Source organism: Vicia villosa, unplaced genomic scaffold, assembly GCF_029867415.1.
Source record: "Vicia villosa cultivar HV-30 ecotype Madison, WI unplaced genomic scaffold, Vvil1.0 ctg.000353F_1_1, whole genome shotgun sequence".
Lineage (NCBI taxonomy): Eukaryota > Viridiplantae > Streptophyta > Magnoliopsida > Fabales > Fabaceae > Vicia > Vicia villosa.
The window spans coordinates 964,702-991,279 of record NW_026705160.1 but is presented as its reverse complement, the minus strand read 5'-3'; the positions used below and the strand labels follow the sequence as shown (position 1 = coordinate 991,279).

General features: G+C 33.3%; 2 protein-coding genes across 2 annotated transcripts; one reads left to right on the top strand and one right to left on the bottom strand.

The window, feature by feature from the left end:
* Positions 1-222: 222 nt before the first annotated feature.
* Positions 223-2,220, top strand: LOC131627285 (uncharacterized). Its single transcript, XM_058898125.1, has 3 exons — positions 223-360; positions 604-1,059; positions 1,321-2,220. The coding sequence occupies exons 1-3, from the start codon at positions 223-225 to the stop codon at positions 2,218-2,220; spliced, it is 1,494 nt and encodes a 497-aa protein (XP_058754108.1).
* Positions 2,221-5,455: 3,235 nt separating this feature from the next.
* LOC131627270 (cysteine-rich receptor-like protein kinase 26) lies at positions 5,456-10,086 on the bottom strand. The gene is made up of 7 exons (XM_058898109.1): positions 9,053-10,086; positions 7,936-8,055; positions 7,145-7,293; positions 6,838-7,048; positions 6,469-6,706; positions 6,026-6,179; positions 5,456-5,902 (listed from the first exon to the last, which is right to left on the bottom strand). Exons 1-7 carry the CDS (start codon positions 9,951-9,953, stop codon positions 5,570-5,572), a joined length of 2,106 nt encoding a protein of 701 aa, XP_058754092.1. The 5' UTR covers positions 9,954-10,086; the 3' UTR covers positions 5,456-5,569.
* Positions 10,087-26,578: the final 16,492 nt, after the last annotated feature.

Sequence of the window (26,578 nt, the reverse complement as noted above, 5' to 3'; positions counted from 1 at the left end):
ATTTGTCTTTGTGAAGGATTATAGCAATTAACCGGGTGTGGGGCCAACATTATTTCTCTCTCCAAATATTTGCTATCATTACACATTAAAGTGTATTTTCCCCCTCTTTTACAATTTGTCCAAACGGTTTCCATTCCCCCAAAACCTATCTTCAGCACTCACGCTACCTCTCTGTGTCGTTGCATTCACAAACCTTTCCCCAGCATTCCATTTTCTCTCACCATGTCTCAGAGTTCTCCCTCAAAGAAATCGTCTCCTCTCTCTGAAACAGCATCAGGATCTAGGGCACCAAATGTGGTAAGTGATCAAGATGTTGTGTTGAATGTTGTGCCATTGAACACTGTTCCTGCTACCGATCCTGTTCGTAGTCTACCAAGAAAGATGCATGCAAGAAAATCAACTGGTGGATCTGTTCCAGAAACCTTTTCTGCTCAGGGTAGAGAGGGCTCGGCTTATGTTCACAATGCGATCGCAGGTATTGTCACAAGAATCTTGAATGAAGGGCACAAGGTTGATGGAATATCTGTTCCTCTAGCCCAAATTCCTGCCTCTGAGAACAGCAAAGATGATCAAGATGATCAAGATGATGCTAGCAAAGATCAGGATGATGTTGAGACATCTGTTGATAACAATGATGAGACCCCTGGTGCCAAAGATGTTGAGACATCTGAAGCTATCAATGTTGAAACATCTGGTACTAAAGATGCTGAGATTCTTGAACCTGAGAAAGCTGAAGAGGTTCCTGTTGCTCCTTCTAAAGAAACTCTTAATGAAGGCCCTACTGTGCATGATGTGGTGAATCTGGATGATCTGGATGATTCTATTGACATTGCTGATGATGAGCTCATCTCTAGCATCTCTCATAGAGTCAAGACTCGTAAGGGCAAACAGGTTTGTGATCAAGATTTCTCCAAACCTCAAGTTACTCATCAAAAGAAGGTCACTATAAAGAAGATCAAGAAGGTCCTTGCTGAACCTTCAACCACTGGGAGCAAGATTGCTGTGAAGAAGAGGAAGGAAAGAAGTGTTTCTGCCCCTGAAGACGATGTCTTAAGTGATGTCCCTGACATCCCATCAAAGAAGAAGATTGCTGTCACAAAATCCTCCACAAAGGTTCGTGATGTTCCCTTGGACAACATTTACTTGCACTATGCTTCAAATGCCATCCAGTGGAAGTTTGTTTATCAAAGAAGGCTGGCTCTAGAAAGAGAATTAGCAAATGATGCTCTGGAATGTCAAGAGGTCATGAAGCTCATCAAGTCTACAGGTTTGATTAAGGCTGTTACTCATTTTTCAAAGTGCTATGAAATGCTTGTGAAGGAATTTATTGTGAATTTGTCTCAAGATTGTGGTGATGGAAGAACTGATGATTTTCATAAGGTGTATGTTAGAAGAAAGTGTATAGATTTTTTCCCTGCTGTTATCAACCTATATCTAGGTAGAGATGCTGAGGCTCAACCTGAGCTTGAAGTAACTGACAATGAAGTATGCAATGTTATCACTGGTGGTAAGGTCAAGAAATGGCCCATAAAGAGTAAATTGTCTGCTAGTCTTTTGAATGGCAGGTATGCCTTGCTGCACAAAATTGGTGTTGCAAACTGGGTGCCTACCAATCACACTTCTACCATTGCTGTTGGCCTAGGTAAATTCATTTATGCTGTGGGAACCAAGACAAAATTTGACTATGGGACCTACATATTTGATCAAACTATGAGGCATGCTGGTACCTCTGCTACCAAGCTCCCCATTGCATTCCCATCCCTGATATGTGGGATAATCCTCAAGCAACACCCTGGAATTCTGAAAAGTAAAGATTCTGTATGTAAGAGGGAGAGTGCTTTGTCTTTTCACTACAAGCTGCTCCAGAGGTCTGATGACATGACATCTGCTGGGACATCACAACCCAGCAAGTCTGTGAACAAAGCCCTTCTTATTGCTGAGCTGAAAGAGACTTGTAAGGAGTTGGACAACAGGAAGATGAAGCTTGAAAAGCTCATCCAAAGTCTTGAGCAGTCTACAGATGATGATCTTGCTGGTGGAAGGGATGGTGACAATATGGATGAAGACAAAGGTGCTGATAGTGGGGCTGAGGAAGAGGCTGAGGATGGTGAGGGCTCTGAGGATACTAGGAGTAGTGATCCTGATGAAGAGACTAGTAGCTCAAGTGATGACAATACTGGTGGCTCTAGTGACGAAGACAGTGATGGGTCTGATGATTAGCTCTGATTCTGTTTGTGTTTGGCTCCTTTTGTGGCTAAAAAGGGGGAGTAATGGTTGTTTTGGTGGTTTTGGTTTTTTTTTGTTGATCTTTTTGGTTGATGGATATGGTTGTATTGTTGTTTTCTTATATTTTGGTTGTTTCCTGGTTCTCCTTGACAATGACAAGTGGTATTCTGTAACATTTGATTAAATAGATGTTTTCTGGATTTCTGGTGATTAATCAAGCTGGCTGTTGTTTGCTTACAGAATTTATTTTTCTGTTGTTGGCTGCTGTGTATGCTCTGATATCTGTTTGGGTACATCAATTAGTGTTTTAGCCAAAAATTTGCCAAAGGGGGAGTTTGTAGATGTTGTTGATTGGCTGTAATTTTTGGTAAAACTCATTGTGTTTCTATCTTGTCAAATCTGGTGTCATGACATGCATTCTACTGTTGTGAAGTTTTTCTTATGCAGGCCTTTACCTGATGTCAAGGCCGATGTCATGACATTCGCAGCTGTTACGTTCTTTTCTGTTACTATTTATGGTTATGTGATCTGATAAGATCCTATGCGCTTTATTTGGAAATGTTGGATTCTGATCTGATTCAAGGACGTCTTTGATGGTTATTATTTTTAGTTCCTTGATTTATGGAAATTAGTTTTATTAGGTTTAAAACTAATTTGGATCCAAGGCCCAGCTGCTGCGTTTTCTGAAGGCTATATATTTTACGAAGAAGCTGCAGACCAGATTAGGGTTTTTGTATTGAGAAGCTTTAAGAGTTCTTTGTTTTAAGTTTTTGCGTTCTAGCCTTCTTGTAAGCCAAACAATCATCATTATGATTGTCTTGGTCTAGGTGTTTTGGTTTGAGTTGTAAGAAGTACTCGAAGCTTTTAAGCAAGAGTACTATTGCACTTGATTAAAGCTTTTAAGCAAGATCAAGTTGTGTCCTTGAAGTGTGTCTTCTTTTGTTATTCGTAGAGTGTTTTTCATCACTGCTGTGATTGAGGGGGAGTGAGTAGGATCTCTAATCTAAGTAGTTTTAGATTGAAGTTGCATTGGGTAGATATTAAGTGAAAGGAGTAATCTTGATCTGTATTACCTTTAATTGATATTACTTATAGTGGACTTCCTCCCTGGCTTGGTAGCCCCCAGATGTAGGTGTGATTGCACCGAACTGGGTTAACAACTTTCTTGTGTTGTTATTCTGTTTACTTCTTGTTCATTTGTTTAAAAGCATTCAGATAGTAATGTCGTGACATCCTTTTCGACATCGCGTGTCTGAGTCCATAATTTCATAGTTAATGATCAAGTCCAAGAAAAAGGGATATTTGTGGTCCCAGAGACAAAAACACTTCCATGTACACTCCCTCAATGGGCTCATTCTATATTTCCAGATGCTTAACTTCCTAAATGATCCATAGAAAATGAGAAGAAATTGCACAAGGTCATACCCCATTTCCTAATCATCAAACACAAACATCTTATAAATAATATTTGAACTTAACTCAACCTAAAAGCTAGCTCATGGGACAGACTTATTCTACTTGTTTACCTTGCAAATGCATGGGCTAAGATTAAGAACTTTATGATCTCAAGATTCTCAACATAAGTAATAGGGAAACAAAAAAAAAAGTATTTGTGATGAATATGAAAAGTATAATAGTTTACCTTGCAAATGAGTGATCTAAGAACTTTATGTGGAATTCTTACATGTAGCAATCATTAATCTTTATCCTATAGAAAAAGAAAACCATAGAAATAGATTTAACCTTCAGCAGATGAAATTGGCCAAAACAAAAATAAAATTTTAGTACATCAAGAGTTTTTGTTCATGTAATCAAAACTGAGTTAGAGAGAAAATTAATTCAAAGATTCAAATCAAGTAATGTCTCCATGGATGTGACTCAATGAAAGCATCATAACTGTGTAACTAAACAACAAATAAGGTTAAATTGGGAATATTCCCATGTTCCTAAACTCACGATTCAAACAGAACAAATAAGTAGCTCAAAATAAAGAAGAATCTGTATACCTACCTTCGAATATTTGGGCGAAGACTTCAACTCCGGTATGATCTTCAGTAGTCTCCTCTTTTCGGTGGTGAATCGAAGAGTCGTGGTGAAATAGTGGAGAATTGTTGGCGACGAGGGAGACTCATTGGCGAGGGATAATCGATGGCTGAGAGGTGGTGAATCAATTTGTGCTTCTTCTAGTCGAGGGGTAATCGATGGCTTAGGGTTACAAGAAGCGGCGGCGAAGATGAAGAAGAATCGTGTGTTTTGGTTTGTTTGTGTGAGTGGCCAAAATTTGTGCGCCAAAATGAAAATCATCCGCCAAAAAAGTGTTTTGGTTATTTGTTTAATTTTATTTATTAATTATATATAACATAGAAACATGTTTTGGTCTTTTTCTTTTATTAATTATATTATAACAACAATACCGCTTTTGCATAACGGCTAACAAAGGATAATTTAATAAAGTGTTGACTTAGTGAATAATATTAATAGCATTTTTCATAAAGCGCTATCTTATTGAAGTTTAATAATAACGTTTTTATCTTATATAATTGCTATCAAAATCACATTGTTTGTATTTTATAATAGCACCCAACCATAATTTGCTATTATAAATGTGTTTTTTCCTTTTTAATAGCACTTTCTTTAAAAGTGCTATTAAATTAAGCGCTACAAAATATCAATTTTGGCGTAGTGCTTAAAGTGAAAACTTTTTATGATGTTTTTCATTACCTCGTCTCTGAAACCGAGAGGTTTCAACCGAAATAAAATAAATTTTTTGTTGTAGTCTCAGTTGAATATAAATCAATGAAAAAACAATATTTCACATCAATTTATTTAAAGAAACTGATGTTCATCAAATAAAATATATCACATTTCCACCCGATGTTAAATGTAGATTTTCCCACTAGTTGTTAGTCCGACGTGAAAAAAAATTACGTACCACACCTTGCCACTTTATATTGGGACCGATGTGAAATGTCATTTTCATTCGATATAAATAGTGATAAATGACCAAAATATAATTCATGAAATTAATTCTTAACTATAGTAACTAGTTACTTAAACTATATGTTAATAATTATTTTACACAGTATACACATATTTTACTCAACCACCTATTGTGTTGTAACTTAATTGAAAGAATTTAAAAATACATTACTTATTATACTTGTCAATCTCGCAAACCATAAACTCTAGCATAAGAAAGTAACACAGTAATTTAAATGACTAACATCTATAAGTTTCGAAGATGCTTTTTCATTCTAATATTTCATAGAGACTGACATTTTAAATTTTTTGATCAATATAGTGATTGACTCATAAAAGAATATATCGTCCTTATGAATAAAATCTATCGAGGGTACGGATCAGTATTTGAAGCTTGGTTTATCGATTCATTCGACGTCGTTGCATTTTGATTTTCAGCCCATAGTTGCTTGTCATGTAAGCTTCCAGTTTCAGTTCCACTTCCATAAAAGTATGCAGGCTTTGAAGGTATTGCAAGACTAAGAGAGTAACTATTAAGCATGAGAGCAACAGCTGCCATGGTTGGTCTATCAGCTGCATCTTCTTGAATACAAAGCAAACCAATATGAATGCATCTCATTATTTCATTTATTGAAAAGTTTTGTAATGATGGATCTATAATATTTGTAGCTTTCCCCTCCTTCCAACTTTTCCAAGCCTGCTCAAGTGTAAATAACAAAAAAACAATTAGGTCACCAATGAATTTCTACTATAAAATTTGAATCACATAATCTATTTTTAATGATAAGAAAGAAATTATAGTGAGAAAAGTGTTACTTACAAAGCTCAATAGATACTCGATATTATTTCCATGACGAATGTTTGCACTATTTTTATGACCGCTTATAATCTCAAGAACCAATACTCCGAAACTAAAAACATCTGATTTTACTGAAAATAATCCATGCATTGCATACTCTGGTGCCATGTACCCACTCTATGTCAATATACACAAACTTAATTAGTACAAGAATTAAAATATTTCAAGTTTATAATTTTCCACTAATTAATTTGCTACAAATAATTAATGTCATTAATAACAAAATTCTAAAATATTGTTTCATCTTTATGTTATGGATGAATCATACATTGTGATATATTTAAAAGGTTCAGTATTTTAAAACAATCAAGTAATACATCACACTATTTGAAATTACTATTTTACTTATTGTCGACTCAAATTAATTCAAGTAGTAATTAAACTCAAGCATATTCGAAACTTACTAGGTTCCAACGATTCTATTTGTATTTCCTTGACTTTGATCGATAACAAACAATCTTGCCAATCCAAAATCAGATATCTTAGGATTCATCTCGTTGTCTAATAGAATATTGCTTGCTTTGATATCACGATGTATAATCCGCAAACGAGAATCCTCATGAAGATAAAGAAGACCTCGAGCAATACCTTTAATGATTTCATAGCGCATTTGCCAATTCAATTGAGCTTTCCTGATTGGATCTACAAATATAACCAAGATCATATGAATATCAAAATTGTTTTAGCTGTTAGTAAATTGTATTATTACACTATAGACAATATATAAGGAATTGTGCAACATTATAGCTAACTATGTTGATATTCAAACTTACCAAATATGAAGTAATCAAGACTTTTATTTGTAACAAATTCATAAATAAGCAGCCTTTCATTCTCTTCAAAACAAAAACCAAGTAGTCTAACTAGGTTTCGATGTTGAAGTCGAGCTACTAATAATACTTCATTTTTAAATTCCCCTTCTCCTTGGTTAGATTCTTGTAACAATCTTTTGACAGCAATCATTTGTCCATCAGGAAGTTTACCCTGAAATATACCGATTTTAGTTATAGTAAATTATATAGTATGTAATACTATTTTGCAAAGTGTGATGCTACTTTATTTAAAAGAGTGTTATCTTACTCTATAAACAATTCCAAATCCGCCCCGCCCAAGTTTATTAGAATCAGAGAAATCATTTGTAGCAGCTCGGATGATATCAAAGTTGAATTGCAATGACTCAACAATTGTAATTTCATCTTCATCTCCGCCACTATGTTTTCTGTTATTTGCTTCATACGGTAACCAAGATGAACAAGTTATAGTAGTGCAAATTATAGATATAACATGTTAATTATTGAGAAAAGTGATTGTTTATTCAATATAATTTTTTAAAAGCCATGCAGAAAAGCTCTAACAACTTTTTGTTTGACGAAGTGTTGGTTTAAAGGTGGGCTTTCATTGGAAATATTTCTCAAGCTAATGGTAATTTTTATGAGTTTGACAAAAATCCATAGTTTTACTGGTTCCGGCCGTTTCTTTCTAATCTTGTTTTGAGAACATTTATTCTTTCAATATATCTTGTTTAAAAATAATAATACCAACCGAGTCAAAGAAGTTGCGTAGCAAAATTGAAAGTTATGAGTGCTAACAACTATGAAAAATAGTTTTTTTTTTAAAAAAATCAAGATATTTTAAATAGAACCAAGAGTTCTAGCAAACGATCACAAAAGAAGCCACTTTGAAAAATAGTAGATGTGATGATTTGATAATGACTAGTGTGATTTTATGAAGAGCAAAATGTATTTTTTATCCATTCAAAATGTTAGAGTTTGTTTATGACTTGTTGATGTAATTGCAATCCCTGCTTAAGTAAATTTAACATAATTTATCAAATTTTCTGGCTTTATAAAAAGAACAAAAACTAGGCATACCTTGAAACATTTGTTTTGGCTTTCCCAATCTTAAATAGATGCAAATAAAAATGAGTATCAAAACCATACTAACAGCTGCCACTGCAACGGAGATGATGACAATTCGTATTTTGCTCTGCCCTGCACAAATAGTACTAGTACAATTGTTATTCATCAATATATTTTTACTTCAAGAGTTCGTTTAATATTATTGCTATATTGCCATTAAAATTTGACATCAATACTTAACTATACTGCTGGAAAACTTTTTTAAAATAATAAAAGTTAATTATGATAAAAATTTATTTTGTCCTATATATAAATGTCTATTATTAATCAATTTCATCATTACATTAATAATAGAAATATAATTTTATTAATCATTTATTTTATTTTGAATTTATTTTCATTACTTTATTAATTAATATAATATATAATATTAATTATTTTTAAAAATTAATTTATAAAATGAATAAATAAATCTTTACACTTTATTTTAAACTTTTTTCCCTTATAGAATTCACTAACTAAATTATGAACTATATTAAACTAACTTGTACATACCATTAATCAAAATTGATTTATCATCGATAATTTTATTTTTTGATGTCATGACACTCACTAACCAAATTATTATGTATTTAATCAATTTATTATACTCATCTAATCAAATACCTATTAATCAAACTATACACTATAATAATCAAATTTATACACATTATTAATCGAATCTGTATTAAAGAGAAAAAAAATATAAAAAATTCCAAATTATGAATATCACTTTTCATCTTATTGGTGAGTAATAATATGATATAGATGAAAGAATTGGTGTTAAAGTAGACTTTTCTTTAATATGTGAAAATGCTTCACATGTAGTAGCATTTATCATGGTTCTAGTTGGATGGATGAGATGGGCCCTCCCTCTTATCTGTTGAAATGAGTGATTGGTGTTGGTCACTAGAACAATGACTGTATGAGCATGAGTTTTATTTTAATTTTAATATTTAAAAAAAAAAAACTTTTACAAAATATTGTATATGCAAAATTGCATTTCAATTCGAAGAAAAATGTAATATAGTGTTAATAGAAGAAAAACAACTTTATTTACAATACATAAACCTTACAATTGACTAAGTACCTGATGAAGTATTATTGGTGAATACTGACGGTGGTTGTAGCGACGGTGAAGGAGGCGTTGCATTCGAATCCAAAACAGTCGTTGAATTATAGAACCGATAAGGATCAAATCTAATCCGACAACTTGGTTGAAGAATATTTCCTCCCATCTTCCCCTTACAACAAACCGGTATTTGAGAAACCGCTGCTTCCAAGCAATCACTGCATTGTTGCGAAGACAAATCCGGCATACACAACGCATAGCCATATATAGTTACAAAATTTCCCGGCTCGTAAACATTATCAGCATCATACTTACGACGAGAGTCACCCGATGCAGCTTTGTTCGTTAGATTTGTCATCAAGCTACTCAGTGCTTCGTTGTATGCATCCACATCGCTTACATTTCTTTCATATACTAGAAATATTGTAGGTGAAGTTTCTACTATTCCGAAAATTGAACGGTTTGAGTACCATAGAGTGAATTCACCACCCCATACAATTGCCTCTCTTTGATTTGGACATTGTTGTTTGAGATAGGTGAAGGAGTTGATTAACTTTGTAAGACACATGTTTGGTTCTTGATCTCCACGACATAGTCCCATGGCGTATGCTCTGTCGGGATCTTGTCCGTATGAGAAATTGTAGAAACCGTAGTTGATTTGTTTATGGGAAGAGAAAGTGGATATAAGAGTTTTAAGGTTGTTGTCGTAGGTGCTGTTGGCTGTGTAGTTGCCTCTGTTGTTATCACATGATACAGAATCTCCGGCTTTCACATGAGATATAGCTGTGACAAACAAGTAACATAGAAAGGAAAGCAAAACCATTGCAGAATAATTTTCACGTATCAAAATGAAGAGTAAGAAATCGGAGGAAGTACTGGTGTCTGGTGAGGGTGTTGGACTCTTTAGTTGACTGACCATAAACTTTATTGTTTTGCTTTTTGACAGCTTGATAGTTTTGACTTGTTCAAACGTTAGAGTAAGGAGATGCGTATACAGTTTGGTGTGGTATATGATGAACCAATTTACACGGCAGCATGTCCAAGGATCACGCAATGGGTGTATATGTATCACCAAAGTTTTAAATACTCCCTCCGTCTCATAATAAATGTCCTATTTGAGCAATGCGCGGTTTTTAAGAAAATGATTGGATGTGTTGGTTTTAGTAAAAAAGTTAATGTCATTTACTAGAATACCCCTATTAATAGTAGTTGAATAACGTGAAAGTTACTAAATAGAGGTATAATAGTGGAAAAATAATAATGATTGATGCATTGGAATTGTAAATGGACAATTAATTTGAGACAAGGAAAAAATGCAAATGGGACACTTATTATGAGACGGAGGGAGTAGCAATTAAGATATATTTTGTATGAAATAATTATAATATTTTTCAAATTTTATTAAAACTATTATAATAAAATATAATGTACTAATCATCATTATAATTAGAATTTTATTATTATTCGAAAATACTTAAAACTAAAAGAAATTGTAATGTAAAGAACAAATTAAAACAAAGTAATGAAGCTTTAAAAAAAAAAACATGAGATGAGAAAAATGAGTTAATCTCAACTTCTGTTTTACAGAAAATTTGTAATTCAAGTACCATAACTTAAATTGAGTGTGAAAACGTTAAGTTGGATGATCTGGCATGACAGCAAACCATGACTGAGTTAGCATATGTATTATAAAACTAGTATTTTATTTAAATTGTGGGAGTTTTGTTTTCGGATGTTAAAACCCCCGCAAATTGTTAAAAATGTGTAAAAAAATATATAGCTCTTCATAATCAATTCTCATGGAAAATCAAACATACATATAGAATAAAACCACCTTAAAACACTAACTATTCCAAAATCATTGCTATAGCATCTCTTTAATAAAATCAATAGCATCTCTTCAAAGCAATACATACTTGAAATTTTGCAAAAATTGTACATGTTTGAAATCAATTGTTTCATGAATAAACATTTCATACGTTCCGGAACTCAGAGTCATCAAGATTTTTGGTCTGCAACAAAAAAAAACTAAAATCATAGCAATGCAAAGTTCACAAAAGATTTAGGTTGTCAATTATATAATTTAAAATAAATAATACCTATATAAGTGAAGCAACTCACAACATATTTCATATCATCATAGTTTGTGTAATCTACAATTTTAATACTACCTGAAAATCAAATAGCGTGCATACCGGTTAGGGAACAAATTGTATACATACATACATACCTATATAAAAATCTCTCTTATGGTGAAAAAAATTGCTACTGTTAATGTATGCAATCATAACTACATTCTGGGTAAAACTGAAAAGGCACATTAGCATATAAGATGAAATATGCATGCACAAATATGATTAAGGTGAAATTTATTACTAAATTTTTTTTTATCGTCTATTGCTTTAGCTATCAAACTATTGCTTCAGCTGTCAGCACAAGTACTTTCATAAACCACATAGAATATCTTGAACAAAAAAAATTAGTTATACAACATTTCAAAGAATCAATTAGTGCTTCAAGAGTCAAAGAACCAAATAGTACCTTTTTTTTAGGTGAAATTCTTTCATGATTCAAGAAAGTGATACCTTACTGAGTATCCTAAAAGAGAAATCCCTTACTGAAAGTGATATCTCTGCAATCACAAAACAGCAAAAACCCATCATTCCAAATCTAAAAAAGATAGATTTTTTCCAACAAAAAAAATCCTAAAATCCAAAAAAGATTAAACCTATTTTGACAAAATTTAATGGAATGGATCAATATGCTTAATGGAACTTAATTTAAGGTACTTAAATCGAACGTTTATTAAATAAGGGATGAAAGTGAAACCTGATATTAAGTTAAGGGGTCAAATGATATATTAAGCCAAATAAATATCTCCTTTCATATCGAAAGAAAAAATTATTTTAAATAGTTCAAATAAAAAATTGTGTAAAAAGTCTTCAAATTGGTTAAGAATGATTAAAGACTACAGGGTGCTCATGCAAAAAGGAAGTTGGACTTCAACTTTATACAATAACAAAAGATGATCTCCATGTTAGAGAAATTTCTATGTTCCATTTGAAAACCTACTCGATTCAAAGTATAACTTTCGAATTCACATGACGAAGGTGTGATCTTGGATATGGTGGTGAACTCTCACTATTACAAAAAACAAATTTTACAATGATTAGTAAAGGGATACCATCACCTACTTAATATGCTACGTATAGCAACATTGGAGTTAAGCAACTATTGTAAAACATTTTATAGGTTCTGGGTTCCATACCTAACTATACTATTTTCATCACTATGAGAAATGTATTTTACCGGGAAAATAATTGATCATCTCCTCGATAAGTCCAAAGGGCCTGAAAATCTTATTTTACTTATATAGCCATGATGAATGGTCCAGTCATATAAGATGTCTTACCAAGGTCAATCTGTGTGAATTCTAACTCATCCGTTTGTAAACCATTGCTATTGGGAATCCACTTGCACTTAAATAAAGGCACTTTGAAAATAACATAATCAATCTCCGAAATCTCCTCAATGACACCATAGAATACACTTGTTGCCAAAATAGAATTCTTATCTTTCGAACTATAGATATACATGGATTCAACCTCAACCATAACCCCACTAATTTGCATTCATTACTATAAATAATACATTTCATGACAAATCTTTTACTGCAACCGTTGAAAATCCGAGGTCAAGTTGACATGTAAAGGTTGCTCATGGTTTGATAGAAAGACTGACATAAAAGGTTGCTCATGGTTTGAGCTTTGATTCCTAATTCCTGCAATTTTAAGTTTTATTCAGAAACAAAAAGGAACCTTTATTTTACAAATCATCTTATTCCTAGATTTATTGATAAAATTGAGGGTAAAAAAAATTTAGGTCAATTTAACTATTTTAAGAAGAAGAAGAATAAAATCAGGAATGGTTGTAACTATTTTAATATTCACTTACTCTATAAGGGTTCAATGATTACAAGTGAACAATAACAACCAACCTCTCTCAACATGAGAGAACTAGTCTATTTATAGACTACTAAACTAACTTAGGCTACAAGCTAATTTAAACAGTTGAGCTAAATAAACAAGGCCAATTTGAGACACTAACAAATCTAGTATTAACGACTACTACATGCTAGAACACAATTTGACTACAACATATACAAATTCTACATCAGCATGTGAACAGATTTCGACAACATATTCAATCTCTATCAAACCAATAAACTATCCCTATCGAAATATTAAAGTTCTATATAAAAATCTTACCGTGTTATCTGGAGTAGTTTTTTAGTTAGCAGCTAGAGTTTTTGGGTTGTATTATCATCCACATGTTTAGCATTTTCACTTTTCTTTTTAGGTTAATAATAATGTTTTAAACATAAGCTATATTATTGGTTATCTATATGCTCTTTCATGACAAGGATTATGCCTCGTGTTTGCTTTACTGTTTTTGGCCCTAAACTTGTAGCAAAACTAAAAGCAAATAGTTATGAAAATAAATAAGGACTACATTAGTCTATATACTGGCATGAAACCTGCAAGTAATATGGATTATATAATAGTCAATGATAAATTATTATAATTTGAAGCATCCTTACTGGGCTGCTTTCTTATTTTCCTAGCCAATACAGACCGTCCAAGCTTTATATTGTTTTTTTTTTCTAAAAGCGATGATATATTGAAACCGAGAAACAAAGTTCTCAACACAAGATACAAACTACAGAAGAAAACACCAAAAGAAAAATTACACGCTAATTGAAATTTAAGACAAATAATACCAAGGATTCTTGCTAAAATCGTAGAAATAACAATTAGGTTGGTTAATTTTTCCTTCAAAACGATATATCCTGTTCCTACCACAACAAGCTCCCTCCATTCCTTCTCCAAGAAACTCAAGAAATCCTTAGTCCTAAACCATTCGTTGTTAAACTTGAACGGCTTAGGACCCCAATCCTCCTCATCGACAATCAACCAAACCGGACTATGATTAGAGATATCACTATCTCCGATGAGCTGCCCCACAACCCCCCACCAATCCATAGCTTTGGCCGAAATAAGAAATCTGTCAAGTGTGCTCTTCGATTTTTCGTCCCTACTAATCCAACTGAATATCTTGCCCAATTTCTTTGATGAAAACAGAAAACTCAGTCCACTCTGGATTTGTACCCGCAACCGATCTGCCCACTCTCTCCCTATTGTTTTTAACTGCGTTAAAATCTCCTCCTAAAATCCATTCCACGTCAGAAAAAATTTGCTTCAATTCTATAAGATGTCTCCATATAATTCTCTTAACAGCCATTGAACAACTAGAGCAAATGTTAATAATGTAAAACAACTTATTGCTCCATAAAACTTTAATGCCCAAGTAGCATGTACCCCTGAAACTGCATAAAACCTTCATGTCCCCTACTTTCCACATAATAATTAAACCTCCCGAATACCCGACTGAATCAGAAACAGAAAAATCAATATCCTCGTTTAGCTAGAAACTTCTCATCAAAGAATCCGAACATGAACTCAGTTTAGTTTCCTGAAGGAAAAAATATTTGCCTTACTCGAACTGATGATGCGCGCAACTCTTCTCCTTTTGACAGAGCTATCTCCCCCTCTGATATTAAGAGTCCCAATAATCATTATAACTCTTTGTCGTTCTCCTTCCCTCCTTCCTTGTTCTCTGACTTATAATTCTTCCTTAGGTTTTTCTCAATTTCAGCCGCCATAATACCCAAACTTTTGATAGACTTCCATAGTAATTCTCCACCTTTTTCTCCCTAATTCTCCAGATGTCTCTGGTTGCACCTGATAATATCAAACTCCTCTGATTGTTCTCCATAAAAACAAGCCCTGTTATTCGAACCACTTTCCAAAGAATTAGAAGAGAGGAAATTGTTTGTTTTACTCCTGTCATAAAGTATAGGGTCCTCACAAAACTTTCCCTTGGAATTGGGCTTTGAATAGTTTTTACCCCTGGGCCCACCCACTTTATCAAACTTTTTGAAAGTAACTAGTAACAAACCCGTGCATACGCACGGGTTCTATTCGGTTACGCGAATTTGGATACATCATTTATTTTAATTAAAAATATTAAAAAAGAAAAAAAAATTAGATAAATAATTGATTATTTCATATATAAAAATATTTAGATCAATAATAGATTTTTTCCCGTATACCATTTTTAGATTAAAAATATTTAATCATAAATATCATTTCTCGTATATAAAAATATTTAAATCAATAATAGATTTTTTCCCGTATACAGACTTCATTTTTGTTTAGGTATCACTAACAAAAATATTTAGATCAATAGTAAATTTCGTATAAAAAATATTTAGATCAATAGTAAATTTTTTCCCGTATACCATTTTTAAATAAAAAATATTTGAGTCATAAATACCATTTTCGTAAATAATAGATTTTTTTCCGTATACAAATATTATTTTTATTTAGGTATCATTTACAAAAATATTTGGATCAATATTAAATTTTCGTATATTAAAATATTTAGATCAATAATATATTTTTTCCGTATACCATTTTTTGATCAAAAATATTTGATCATAAATACAATTTCTCTTATATAAAAATATTTAGGTCAATAATAGAGTTTTTCCTGTATAAAGACTTCATTTTTGTTTAGGTATCATTTACAAAAATATTTGGTTCAAAGATAACGGGAATGCCATGAGTAGACTCGATAGGTTCTTGGTTTCGAATAATCTGATTGATTTCTGAGTAGGGAAGAAAGAAGAGGATGCGGGAACATTCGCAGCAGGATAGGCATGGATGATTTTCGGGAATTCATCGATCTCATGAAGGTTGTTGATATTCCGTGTGTGGGAGGAAAATTTACTTGGTTCAAAGATAACGGGAATGCCATGAGTAGACTCGATAGGTTCTTGGTTTCGAATAATCTGATTGATGTGTGGGGCGTGGTGGATCAACGGATAGGCAAGAGGGACATTTCGGATCATGCGCCTATTCTCTTATCTTCTGGTGCTTTGAATTGGGGGCCAAAACCCTTCAAATTCAACAACGTGTGGTTCAAGCACAAAGACTTTAAAGTTTTCGTTCATGAGGAATGGAATAAATTATCTATCAAAGGCCGGGGGGATTTTGTGTTATTTGAGAAGCTAAAGAGATTGAAAGAGAAATTAAAGGTGTGGAACCGGGAGATTTTCGGTTGGATCGATTTAAAAGTGGATAAAGAGGTGGATGCCATCAATGAGGCGGACGTATACTTGGCGGAAAATTATGGAAGCAATATTGAGGAGGTTGTTGAGAAGAGAAGCAATGCTACTAGCAAGTTGTGGGAAACTTTAAACTTGAAAGAGAGTATGATAAGGCTTAAATCTAGACAATTATGGCTAAAAGACGGTGACAAAAACACTCGGTTCTTCCATAACTCCATCAAGAGTAGGAATCGCAAGAACTCCATTTCTATTTTGGAGGGAAGAGACGGGAGAGTGGAAGGTGTAGAGGAGGTGAAGGCGGAGGTTAAATGTCATTTCGAGAACTTTTTCAAGGAAGAGGACTTTCATAGGGAGGTGCCGGAAGGTTTGTCCCTCAATTGCTTAAGCGAGGAAAATAGGTTGTGGTTGGAGAGGAAGCCTACGGAGGAAGAAATAAAAGAAGCGGTTTGGAATTGCGATGGCAATAAGAGCCCGGGACCGGACGGATTCACACTTGAGTTTTTTCAAATTTGTTGGGAAACACTAAAGAGTGACGTCATAAAATTCGTGGAGGACTTCTTCAAAAAAGCAAGACTCACCAAAGGTTGCACATCTTCGTTTTTGGCGCTAATTCCAAAAGGTAGAAACCCTCAATCTCTTTTGGATTATAGACCAATTTGTCTTGTTGGAAGTTTATACAAAATCTTGGCAAAATTGTTAGCAAAAAGATTAAGAGGTGTAATAGGGAAGTTGGTGTCTTTCAACCAAACGGCTTTTATTCCGGGAAGAAACATTGCGGATGGGGTTCTTGTGGTGAATGAAGTGTTAGACTTCGCCAAAAGGTACAATAGAAATTGTGTGGTTCTGAAAGTAGATTTCGAGAAAGCCTATGACCGGGTTAGTTGGAAGTTTTTGAATTACGTCCTAACAAAGATGGGTTTCGGAACCTTTTGGTTAAAATGGATGGAAAGTATGATTTTTTCGAGCAACATGGCCGTCCTTGTCAACGGAAGTACTACTAAGGAATTCCACGTGGAGAAGGGGCTTCGCCAAGGAGACCCCCTCTCTCCTTTCCTTTTCGTTTTGGCCACGGAGGTTCTAACGGCTCTAATGAAAAAGGCAATCCATTCCGGTGACTTTATTGAATTCAAGATTAAGGAGAATGTGGAGGTTAGCTTACTCCAATTTGCGGATGACACCATTATTATAGGGGAAGGAGACACTTCTAATCTTTGGAGCATGAAGGCCATCCTTAGGGGTTTCGAGATTATGTCGGGCTTGAGAATCAATTTCCACAAGAGCAACATCTATGGTGTTAATGTTGAAGACGGTTTTCTAGAGGCGGCTTCTAGCTTTCTTTCTTGTAAGATTGATAGACTACCGTTTAAGTTCCTTGGCGTTAGGGTGGGAGATAGCCCGAGAAAGCTCTCTATGTGGAGGGATTTGATCTCGGCCATGAAGAGTAGATTGGCGGTGTGGAAAGGTGTTCATCTCAACTTAGCCGGTCGAGTGTGCTTGATAAACGCTGTTTTAAATGCCATACCTATTTATTCCCTATCGTTTTACAAAGCTCCTACAAAAGTTCTTAATGAGATTTCCGCCATTCAAAGGAAATTTCTTTGGAGCGGCAACGTCGCTAAAAGAAACATCAATTGGGTTAAATGGGAAATAGTGTGCAAATCGGTAGAGGACGGTGGGTTGGGGATTAAGAATGTGGAGGTGATGAATATAGCACTTCTTAGTAAGTGGAAATGGCAGATACTTTCGGAAGACAATGTAGTTTGGAGGGGTATACTCGAGGCGAGATACGGGAACGTGAAGAGGAAGGCGCTTATAGGAGACATTTCTGTTATTGGAAATAGGGACTCTATTTGGTGGCGGGATCTACTCTTATCTGATAACTATGAACTGTTGTTGCTGCAAAAATTTTCAAGTGCGATAAATTGTAAAATCGGTGACGGAGGAGACACTCCTTTTTGGCACGGCTGCTGGGCTTCTTCTCAGCCCCTCATGGTCGTTTTTCCGGAGCTCTACGTGGCTGCAACAAATGACGGTATGTCCGTGGCTGAAGCAGGTTTTTTCGAGGGCTCCGTTTAGAGGTGGAACAGGGAGGCTGTGCTGTTTGAATCCGACAGCAGCAGCGTCACAGTTTCTTGGCAGCATCTCGTGGATTACGTGGAGCACATAGTGCCTTTGGCCGACACGAAGGATATTATCAGCTGGAACCTTTCTGAGGATGAAGTATTCACGGTTAAATCTTGTTTCCATCTGTTTTATGACAAGCTGTCCGGGTTACCTCTTCCCGAACCGGTGGTAAAGGCTACAGCTTTTCTGTGGAAAGTTAATGCCCCATCCAAATACCTGTTTTTTGGCTGGAAAATTGTTCACGATAGGAGTGCAACCAAAGACCAATTGCATAAAAGAGGGGTTTTAGATGCTAACGAATTACTCTGTGTTTTCTGCTCGTCGGAGGAAGAAAATCTAGAGCATCTTCTTGGAGGCTGCACAGTTTTGAAGGCTCTATGGCAGTAGGTTCTGGTTTGGATCGGTGACCTTACGGATGTGTCATTGGAAGATTTTTCGCACTTCCCTTTCTTCTACAACAAGGTGAGAAATTTAACCGAGAGAAAGATAGCGAGGGCCATTTGGTTAGCCTCGTGCTGGGCCATTTGGGTGAGCCGTAACAATATCATCTTCAACAATGCTAGCTTTAGTTTTTTGGAGTGCAAGTCCGAGGTGGTCTTCCGGTCTTGGTTGTGGTTGGATTCGAGCCTTAAGAGAGCTCCGCTTTGTAATTTCAATACTTGGCATATTAAACCGCTTTGTTGTTTTGTTTAGCGGTTCTTTGCTTTGTGTTTTTGTATTTGGGTAGAGCAACCCTTTTGCTCTAGTTAAATTCAATTTGCCTATTAAAAAAAAAACAAAAATATTTGGTTCAATAGTAAATTTCGTATGTAAAAATATTTACATCAATAGTAGATTTTTCCCATATACCATTTTTGAATAAAAAATATTTGGATCATAAATAACATTTTTCGTAAATAATAATACAAATATTATTTTTATTTGGGTATCATTTACCAAAATATTTGGATCAATATTAAATTTTCGTATAAAAAAATATTTAGATCAATAATATATTTTTTAACGTATACCATTTTTGGATCAAAAATATTTGATCATAAATACCATTTCTCGTATATAAAAATATTTAGATCAATAATAGATTTTTTCCCGTATACATACCTCACTTTTGTTTAGGTATCATTTACAAAAATATTAAATTTCGTATATAAAAATATTTAGATCAATAGTAGATTTTTTTCCCGTATATCATTTTGGAATAAAAATATTTGGATCATAAATACCATTTTTCATAAATAATAGGTTTTTTTCCATATACAAAAATATTTGGATCAATCTCAAACTTTCGTATATAAAAATATTTAGATCAATAATAGATTTTTTTGGCCTATTCAATTTTTGAATAAAAAAATATTTGGATCATAAATAACATTTTTCGCATATAAAAATATCTATATTAATGATAGATTGTTTAGGTATCATTTACAAAAATATTTGGATCAATAGTAAATTTCGTATATAAAAATATTTAGATCAATATAAGATTTTTTTCCTATATCATTTTTGAATAAAAAATATTTGGATCATAAATACCATTTTTCGTAAATAATAGATTTTTTCCGTATACAAATATTATTTTTATTTAGGTATCATTTACAAAAATATTTTGATCAATATTAAATTTTCGTATATATAAATATTTAGATTAATAATTGGTTTTTTGAATAAATTTTTCCCGTATATCATTTTTTACTAAAAAATATTTGATCATAAATACCATTTTTCGTAAATAATAAATTTTTCCCGTATATCAAATACAATTTTTTGTATATAAAAAAATATATATCAATAATAGAATTTTTTTTGTGAAGAAAGAAGTGAGAAAGTGATGAAAGAGAAAAAAAAGAGAATAAAGAGAGATTTGATAAGTTTGATAAAATATAAGAGTTGTATTATTTTAATAATAAAATTAAGAACTTTATGGAACAAAGACTAAAAAACCACAATTTTAATCTGGTGGCAAAAAATCAAATAAGAGTATTTTGAACTTTTCCACAACCATTAATTTTCTTATATTGTAGATGTATTTGTTTTTAACTTTTTTCTTTCCTTCCACGTGACTAACAGAGTTTGAAAAGCGTCCTTTCTCACAGAATCCAAGGAGCACGCAACTCTGGACCCCAGAGGTCTGGAAGAGACAGGGTTTTCCTCCAAAAGAGATTTCTCATGCATACACGCAATCTCCTTAGCTCTAAGAACTGCACAATCAAAAGATCCAGAGGTTTCGATGTGTAATCCCTTTTCCTCATTCCTCGGGACGCTACATGAAATCGTATCTGATTCCTAACTGCTTTCCCTTTGCTGAATCACTTTCTTCCCGGTGTGTACAAACACGGTCTTCTCCCCCTGAGCAATACCCACAGAATCGTTATTATCATCATCCTCCTCCCCCATCAAGCTGCTACCTTTGTTATCCCATGATTCAATAGAACTATCAGAATCCGAAACAACCTTCGTACCCTCCAATTGCTTTTTATTAATTTGAAGTGGGCCATATGTATCCTCCTTCACCACAATGGTTAATTCCATTTCGTCTATCTCCACAGCCAGATTATCCTCCAGAACAAAAGGATCTAAAACCCTAATCATAACTCTCGCTATATCCATGTTTCCCCCAATCATAGTATTTTAATCCATAGAAATGAAAGTTCCCATGGAATTCGCAATGCATTCAAAGAGTTCCGAATACCACGCGTGACAAGGAATTCCATATAAACGAATCCAAGTGACCCTTCCCTTATCGACATCAGAACAATGCCAAGGTCTGATTTCCTGAAATTATTGTTTCCACCAAGAATTTCCCTCTTCTAACATCTCGTGTATGAAACCATCTTCTAAATCCTCTAGCAAGCACAAATGCACCCCTAACAGAGTAATTGTAACAGAAAAAATCACCTCCATTTCAAAACTTATTTGAATTGTATAAGACGAACCTGGAAAGATGACTATTCCGACGTAGGCCTTTGACATCCTAGCTCTGTTTGCTTCCAAGGAAGAAAACTTCAACGACACATGGGCAGGTGAAACAAAAGGAATTGTCGTCGAAGCCTTGTTTGAAACAACATCTGTGAAAGAAGCACATCCTCTCACAACCTTCCCTTGGACTCCAAAAGCGCCAGAAACTCCTCCCTTTAAATCGGAAGGAAACATCCTACCTTCAGATCTCCGGTACCACCCTCCCCCCTTACCCCCTGCTCCCCTAAATCCATTTTGTCTCGCAAATCTTGAAGGGTTAGTGTGAATATTCTTCCCATCTATAACAATGTTGTCTAGCCTTACAACGAGGATCCTCAAATCATCCACATTCTTGAACCTAGAAAAACCATACCTTTTCCCTAGCTTGTTCCTCCTAGGGGGAATCACAACCTCCATCACCTCCCCTGAACAACCAAACATGTCGTACACATACGTATATTGTTTCATAGATGGAAAACGGTGGAAAACTGTCATTACGTGGGTTACTATATGGATATAAGTTGTTTCATAGATGTCCTCCAATATATATGTATGGATAGAGCCTTCAAACAATGCTACATACGTATGTAGTCAATATCTTTACCAATTTTTTTATCAATAATGTTGTATTTACTTAACACATCACTTTTTTAGACCAATTTTTTTATCAATAATGTTGTATTTACTTAACACATCTCTTTTTTAGACCAAATTTGAATTCGTTCCTCCTCTAAATGAAACTACAAGATAGTTGTTAAATTTTGAGATGAATATTTAGTGAAAACAATGAAAGTATGATTTAAAACCAAAAACATTTGACCCTAGTAAAACAGAAGAAGAAGTCGCATCCTTTATGCCAGATCGTCGAGTTGACCTAGATCAATATCATGTATTGGTTTATCATTGATTTCTAGAGAAGCACAAGTAAGGATCTTTTGGCAATGTTTAGAAAACGGTTAAATGTGTGGAAAGGAAGATATCTAAGCATGGCGGGTAGAGTGGAGTTGATTAATTCGGTTCTTAATGCTATCCCAATTTATTTGTTATCTTTTTACAAAGCTCCTAAGAAGGTTTTGCAAGAAATAAAATCCATCCAAAGTAAGTTTCTATGGGGAGGCGGTGATCTTGACAAACCCATCCATTGGGTTAGTTGGGATACGATTTGGGCGTGATGAATGTGGAGATAATGAATGTTGCTTTACTAAGTAAATGGAAGTGGCGTATTCTTACGGAAAAGGAGGCGGTGTGGCAAGATTTGTTAGAAGCTAGATATGGCAATACGAGGCTTAAAGTGTTGATAAGGGATGTCTCAATTTTGTTTAAGAAGGAGTCTCATTGGTGGAGGGATTTAATAATCTCGGATAATTACGAAAAGCTTCTTTTCGATCACTTTACGAGTCCTATTAAATATAATATTGGCAATGGAGTCTCTACTCCGTTGTGGTATGCGTCATGGGCGGGTCAAAAATCTCTTATGGAATCCTTTCCTAATTTATTCTCTCTAGCCGAAATTTTTTTGGATTCTATAAATCTTGCAGGGGCTTTTGTTGAAGGAGTTTGGTGCTGGAATTTTCCTAGTTGGTTCGAAGTGGGGAGTACAGAGGCCGTGTTAGCAGAGGAGTTGATGCAATCCGGTAGGCCCAGTCAAGGGGCAGCGCCTACGGCCACTGTGGGCAGTCCGGATGGTGCTGGAAGTGACGTCGGGGTTGCTCTTTCTTCCGGCCAGCAGCTGGCAGCAGCGCTTAAGGCATTGCTGGAGGTTCTGAACTCAGTGCCGGTGAAGGAAAATGGCGATGATACCTTCTCATGGGCTCTGTCTACTAATGGGTGCTTTACCGTTAAATCGTGCTATGAGTTTTTTAAGGTATCTTTATTCGGTCCTCCATTGGAAAGCAACAAGGTATTGGCCTTAAACTTTTTATGGAAATTCAAAGTTCCTTCAAAGATTCGTCGTTTTGCTTGGAGATTTATTTTAAATAGAATAGCAACTAGAGATCAATTGGTGAAAAGAGGTGTGTTGGTGGGAGGAATTGATTCTGTTTGTGCCTTATGCTCTTCCGAGGAGGAATCTTTATATCATCTTTTCTTTTTGTGTAAGATTTCTGTTCGCATTTGGAGAAGGGTGTATATGTGGCTTGATTTATCCGGCTTTTTATCTCTTGAGGAATTTGGGGATTTCTTTTATAACTTCGGGAATATTCCTTGCTTTAATAAGCGTATGATTGTGGGTACCGTTTGGCTTGCTACGGTTTGGATGATTTGGATAAAACGCAATGCGGTGATCTTTAAGAAGGAAGATTTTAGCTTTACCGATTGCATGTCGGATATTGTTTTACTTTCTTGGAGGTGGTTGTGTGCCTTTCATAAGAGAGTTAATCTTTGTAATTTTTATTATTGGAATATTCTTCCTCTTCTTTGTTTTGAGAGGTAGAAGTTCTCCTTTTTGTATCGGGGCGGAGCATCCCTTTTGCTCCCTTTAATTCCATCACCTATTTAAAAAAAAAACAAGTAAGTCAATAATGAAAAAAGATTCTTTCATATTATAAAAATATTTGAATTTGGTTTCTTCTTTCGACAATATATAACTAACACAGACAAGTATATTATATTTTACTCTTCGAAGTCATATTTTAAATATTATGAAAATATTTATTAAGTTGAGTTTTTAACTTATTTTATTTTATTTTCAAAAGTTTACCGTTGCTTCTAGTGTTCAAAATCAGATAAATTGTCAAAGTCTATGCACCGATGAAAATGGAAAAGAGAAAGATTAGAAACTATTTTTATATTTTATATGTTTTATATTATTTGTTGTCGTATAAACTATTTTGGTGGTTATTATTATATAATTTACATAATTTCTTATTTTGACATGTTTGTAAGACTTGCTATTTTGATAATATAATTGAAAATTTCTTTGATGTTTCTTTAAATTTTGTATGATGCATATAGAACAAATATTTCCTTAAATAATTGAATTATTAAAAAAAATTAATTATAGAAAAGATTTTCTTTATAAAAAAAGACATATGCCAACGGATAATGTTATTCTATACCAACATAAATATGTGGTGGATAAAGTTATTAAATAGTGTAATTAGTCGTTGCTATTTTCTTTAAAATTTGACAAACCCCTAAAATTGTCGTTGATTTAAGACATTGAAACAACATGTTGCTGTTGGTATAATGAATTATAGTTGACGGAAGCAAACATCCGTTGGTATAGATTTGTTGACGGTTACCTATGATTTTTGGACCTTTATCCACTGTTCTTTTCTGTTGGTATATGTCAAATTTCTTTTAGTGTAAATAAACATCTGTATAACAAATTTTTAGATGTATTAGATTTGAAATTAAATATCTCTCTCCCCCTCTCTCTCAATTTAATTGAAATATTTACTACACACAATAAATATATAACTCATAACGAAATTAACAAGTGAAAGGGGCTTCGATTACAGAACATTCACAAACATATTTTCAACTTTATTTACTGCAAATACGTTTACTGCTTCGATTACGAAATTAACAAGTGAAAGGGGCTTCGATTACAGCAAAACTGCAAATTTATTTACTATTAATTAACCAATTACACAAATATAAAGGGAAAGTTACTAATATAAGAGTGTTTAAATTTAAGTAAAATTCTACCGTGAAGTCACACAATTGACTTCTTTGGTGAAGTCACTAATCTAGTAAATAAAAAAGTAGTGTTGATTTTGTTAATGCCACGTATCATTATATGATACATAGCATTTATTATGTATCCTCAAATTTATTAATATTACAATTAAGTTTCTAACAAATTAAACGTGAAAAAATTATTATCTTTACATTATTTTTTAATTTTAATCATTTCTATTTAAAAAAATCATCACTAATATGAATGAGAATTTTTCTCTGCCATGAATGAAACATGTGTGTTTGATCAAAATACAAAGTAAGCTCTCACATATAAATCAAAATCATATTCATATACTCTTTTTTTCATGTAGCTAGTGAGACATGTTATCAATTACATCGACTGAATATAAAATCGTAGAATCATGGTGTATAGTGAAGCTCTACTACGCAATCGTCTAGCGTGATTGCTTTTCATAGTGCGACGACAGAAAAATAAACAAATAAATCATTTTTCTTATTTATTTTAAATTTATTTAGTTACGATAAAAAAATAATTAAGTACAATTGTCATTAAAATTATAAAATTAATTTTGTCAAATAAAAATCATTATAAACTATTTTTCAATTAAATTTAAATAATTATTTTTAATTTGTAAAAGATTCACCATAAATTTTATGCAGTATAAAGCTGATGTGATATCTGTTATTATTTTATTGGTAAATTAAAATAACTTCATCAAAGAAGTCAATTGTATGAGTTCATCATAGAATTTCCTAAATTTAAATATTATTTTTTACACGATTTTCATATTGAATTTACTTTTGCAAAGACTTAGTTAAATATAAATAATTTTATTATTAAGTCACTTTTAATTTAAATTCATTTTTCAAAATTAATTCACTCAAAATCTATGTTACTAATAGCAGAACCAAAAATATGATACATAAAATTTGAAATGTCTATGTTGAAAAAGTACTATAAATAAAATTCACTGTTTTCTTAGCATAAATTCTTAACATAAGTGTAATTGGTGTTTAATTTTTCTTTGGAGTGTTTAGTTTCTCGTTCCTTTTTTGTAAGTTTGGTTGAGAACTTATGTTCTCTTTTAATCAATGAATTCTTGCTTGAAAAAAAAATTCACTGTTTTCTTATATTTTATACAGCATACTAAACGTTCCCTTCATAACTATGGGTATTCTTTTAAGCAATTAAATAAAATGAGAGATGATTTAAATAATAAAAATAAATAAAATGAGATTACCAAAACAAATATTAGTAAATAATTGATTTATTAACGGTTTAAGTGATAAATTTTGTTAATATCGTTATGGAAGGAATAAGTCATCTTAGCTAAATATAGTACAACAAAGACGAAGAAATTAAGATATTGGTACGCACTGAATTTGGACAATCCAATAAATTAAAGATTAACAAATTTCTATGGAGAGTTTTCTATGTTGAATATCTACCACTGCTGTCTCATTCGAGCCAACCATCAATTATTTCTTTCTCTTTTTATAATTAACTTCAACAACTGGATCTTCTTCAAATAGTAAAACTTATTTTATAAAGAGAAACACCCTTGATAGACTAGCCTAGCGACATGAATGTAGAAGTGAGGTCATTCCTTTGACTTTCTAGACAAAAT

Coding starts and splice junctions, on each gene's coding strand:
- LOC131627285 (XM_058898125.1), top strand. CDS start 223: ATGTCTCAGAGTTCTCCCTCAAAGAAATCGTCTCCTCTCTCTGAAACA. Junction 361..603: donor CTGTTCCTGCTACCGATCCT/GTTCGTAGTCTA, acceptor AGCAAAGATCAG/GATGATGTTGAGACATCTGT. Junction 1,060..1,320: donor AAGACGATGTCTTAAGTGAT/GTCCCTGACATC, acceptor ATGCTTGTGAAG/GAATTTATTGTGAATTTGTC.
- LOC131627270 (XM_058898109.1), bottom strand. CDS start 9,953: ATGGTCAGTCAACTAAAGAGTCCAACACCCTCACCAGACACCAGTACT. Junction 8,056..9,052: donor CACCAATAATACTTCATCAG/GTACTTAGTCAA, acceptor CTATTTGTGCAG/GGCAGAGCAAAATACGAATT. Junction 5,903..6,025: donor TCGAGTATCTATTGAGCTTT/GTAAGTAACACT, acceptor ACACTTGAGCAG/GCTTGGAAAAGTTGGAAGGA.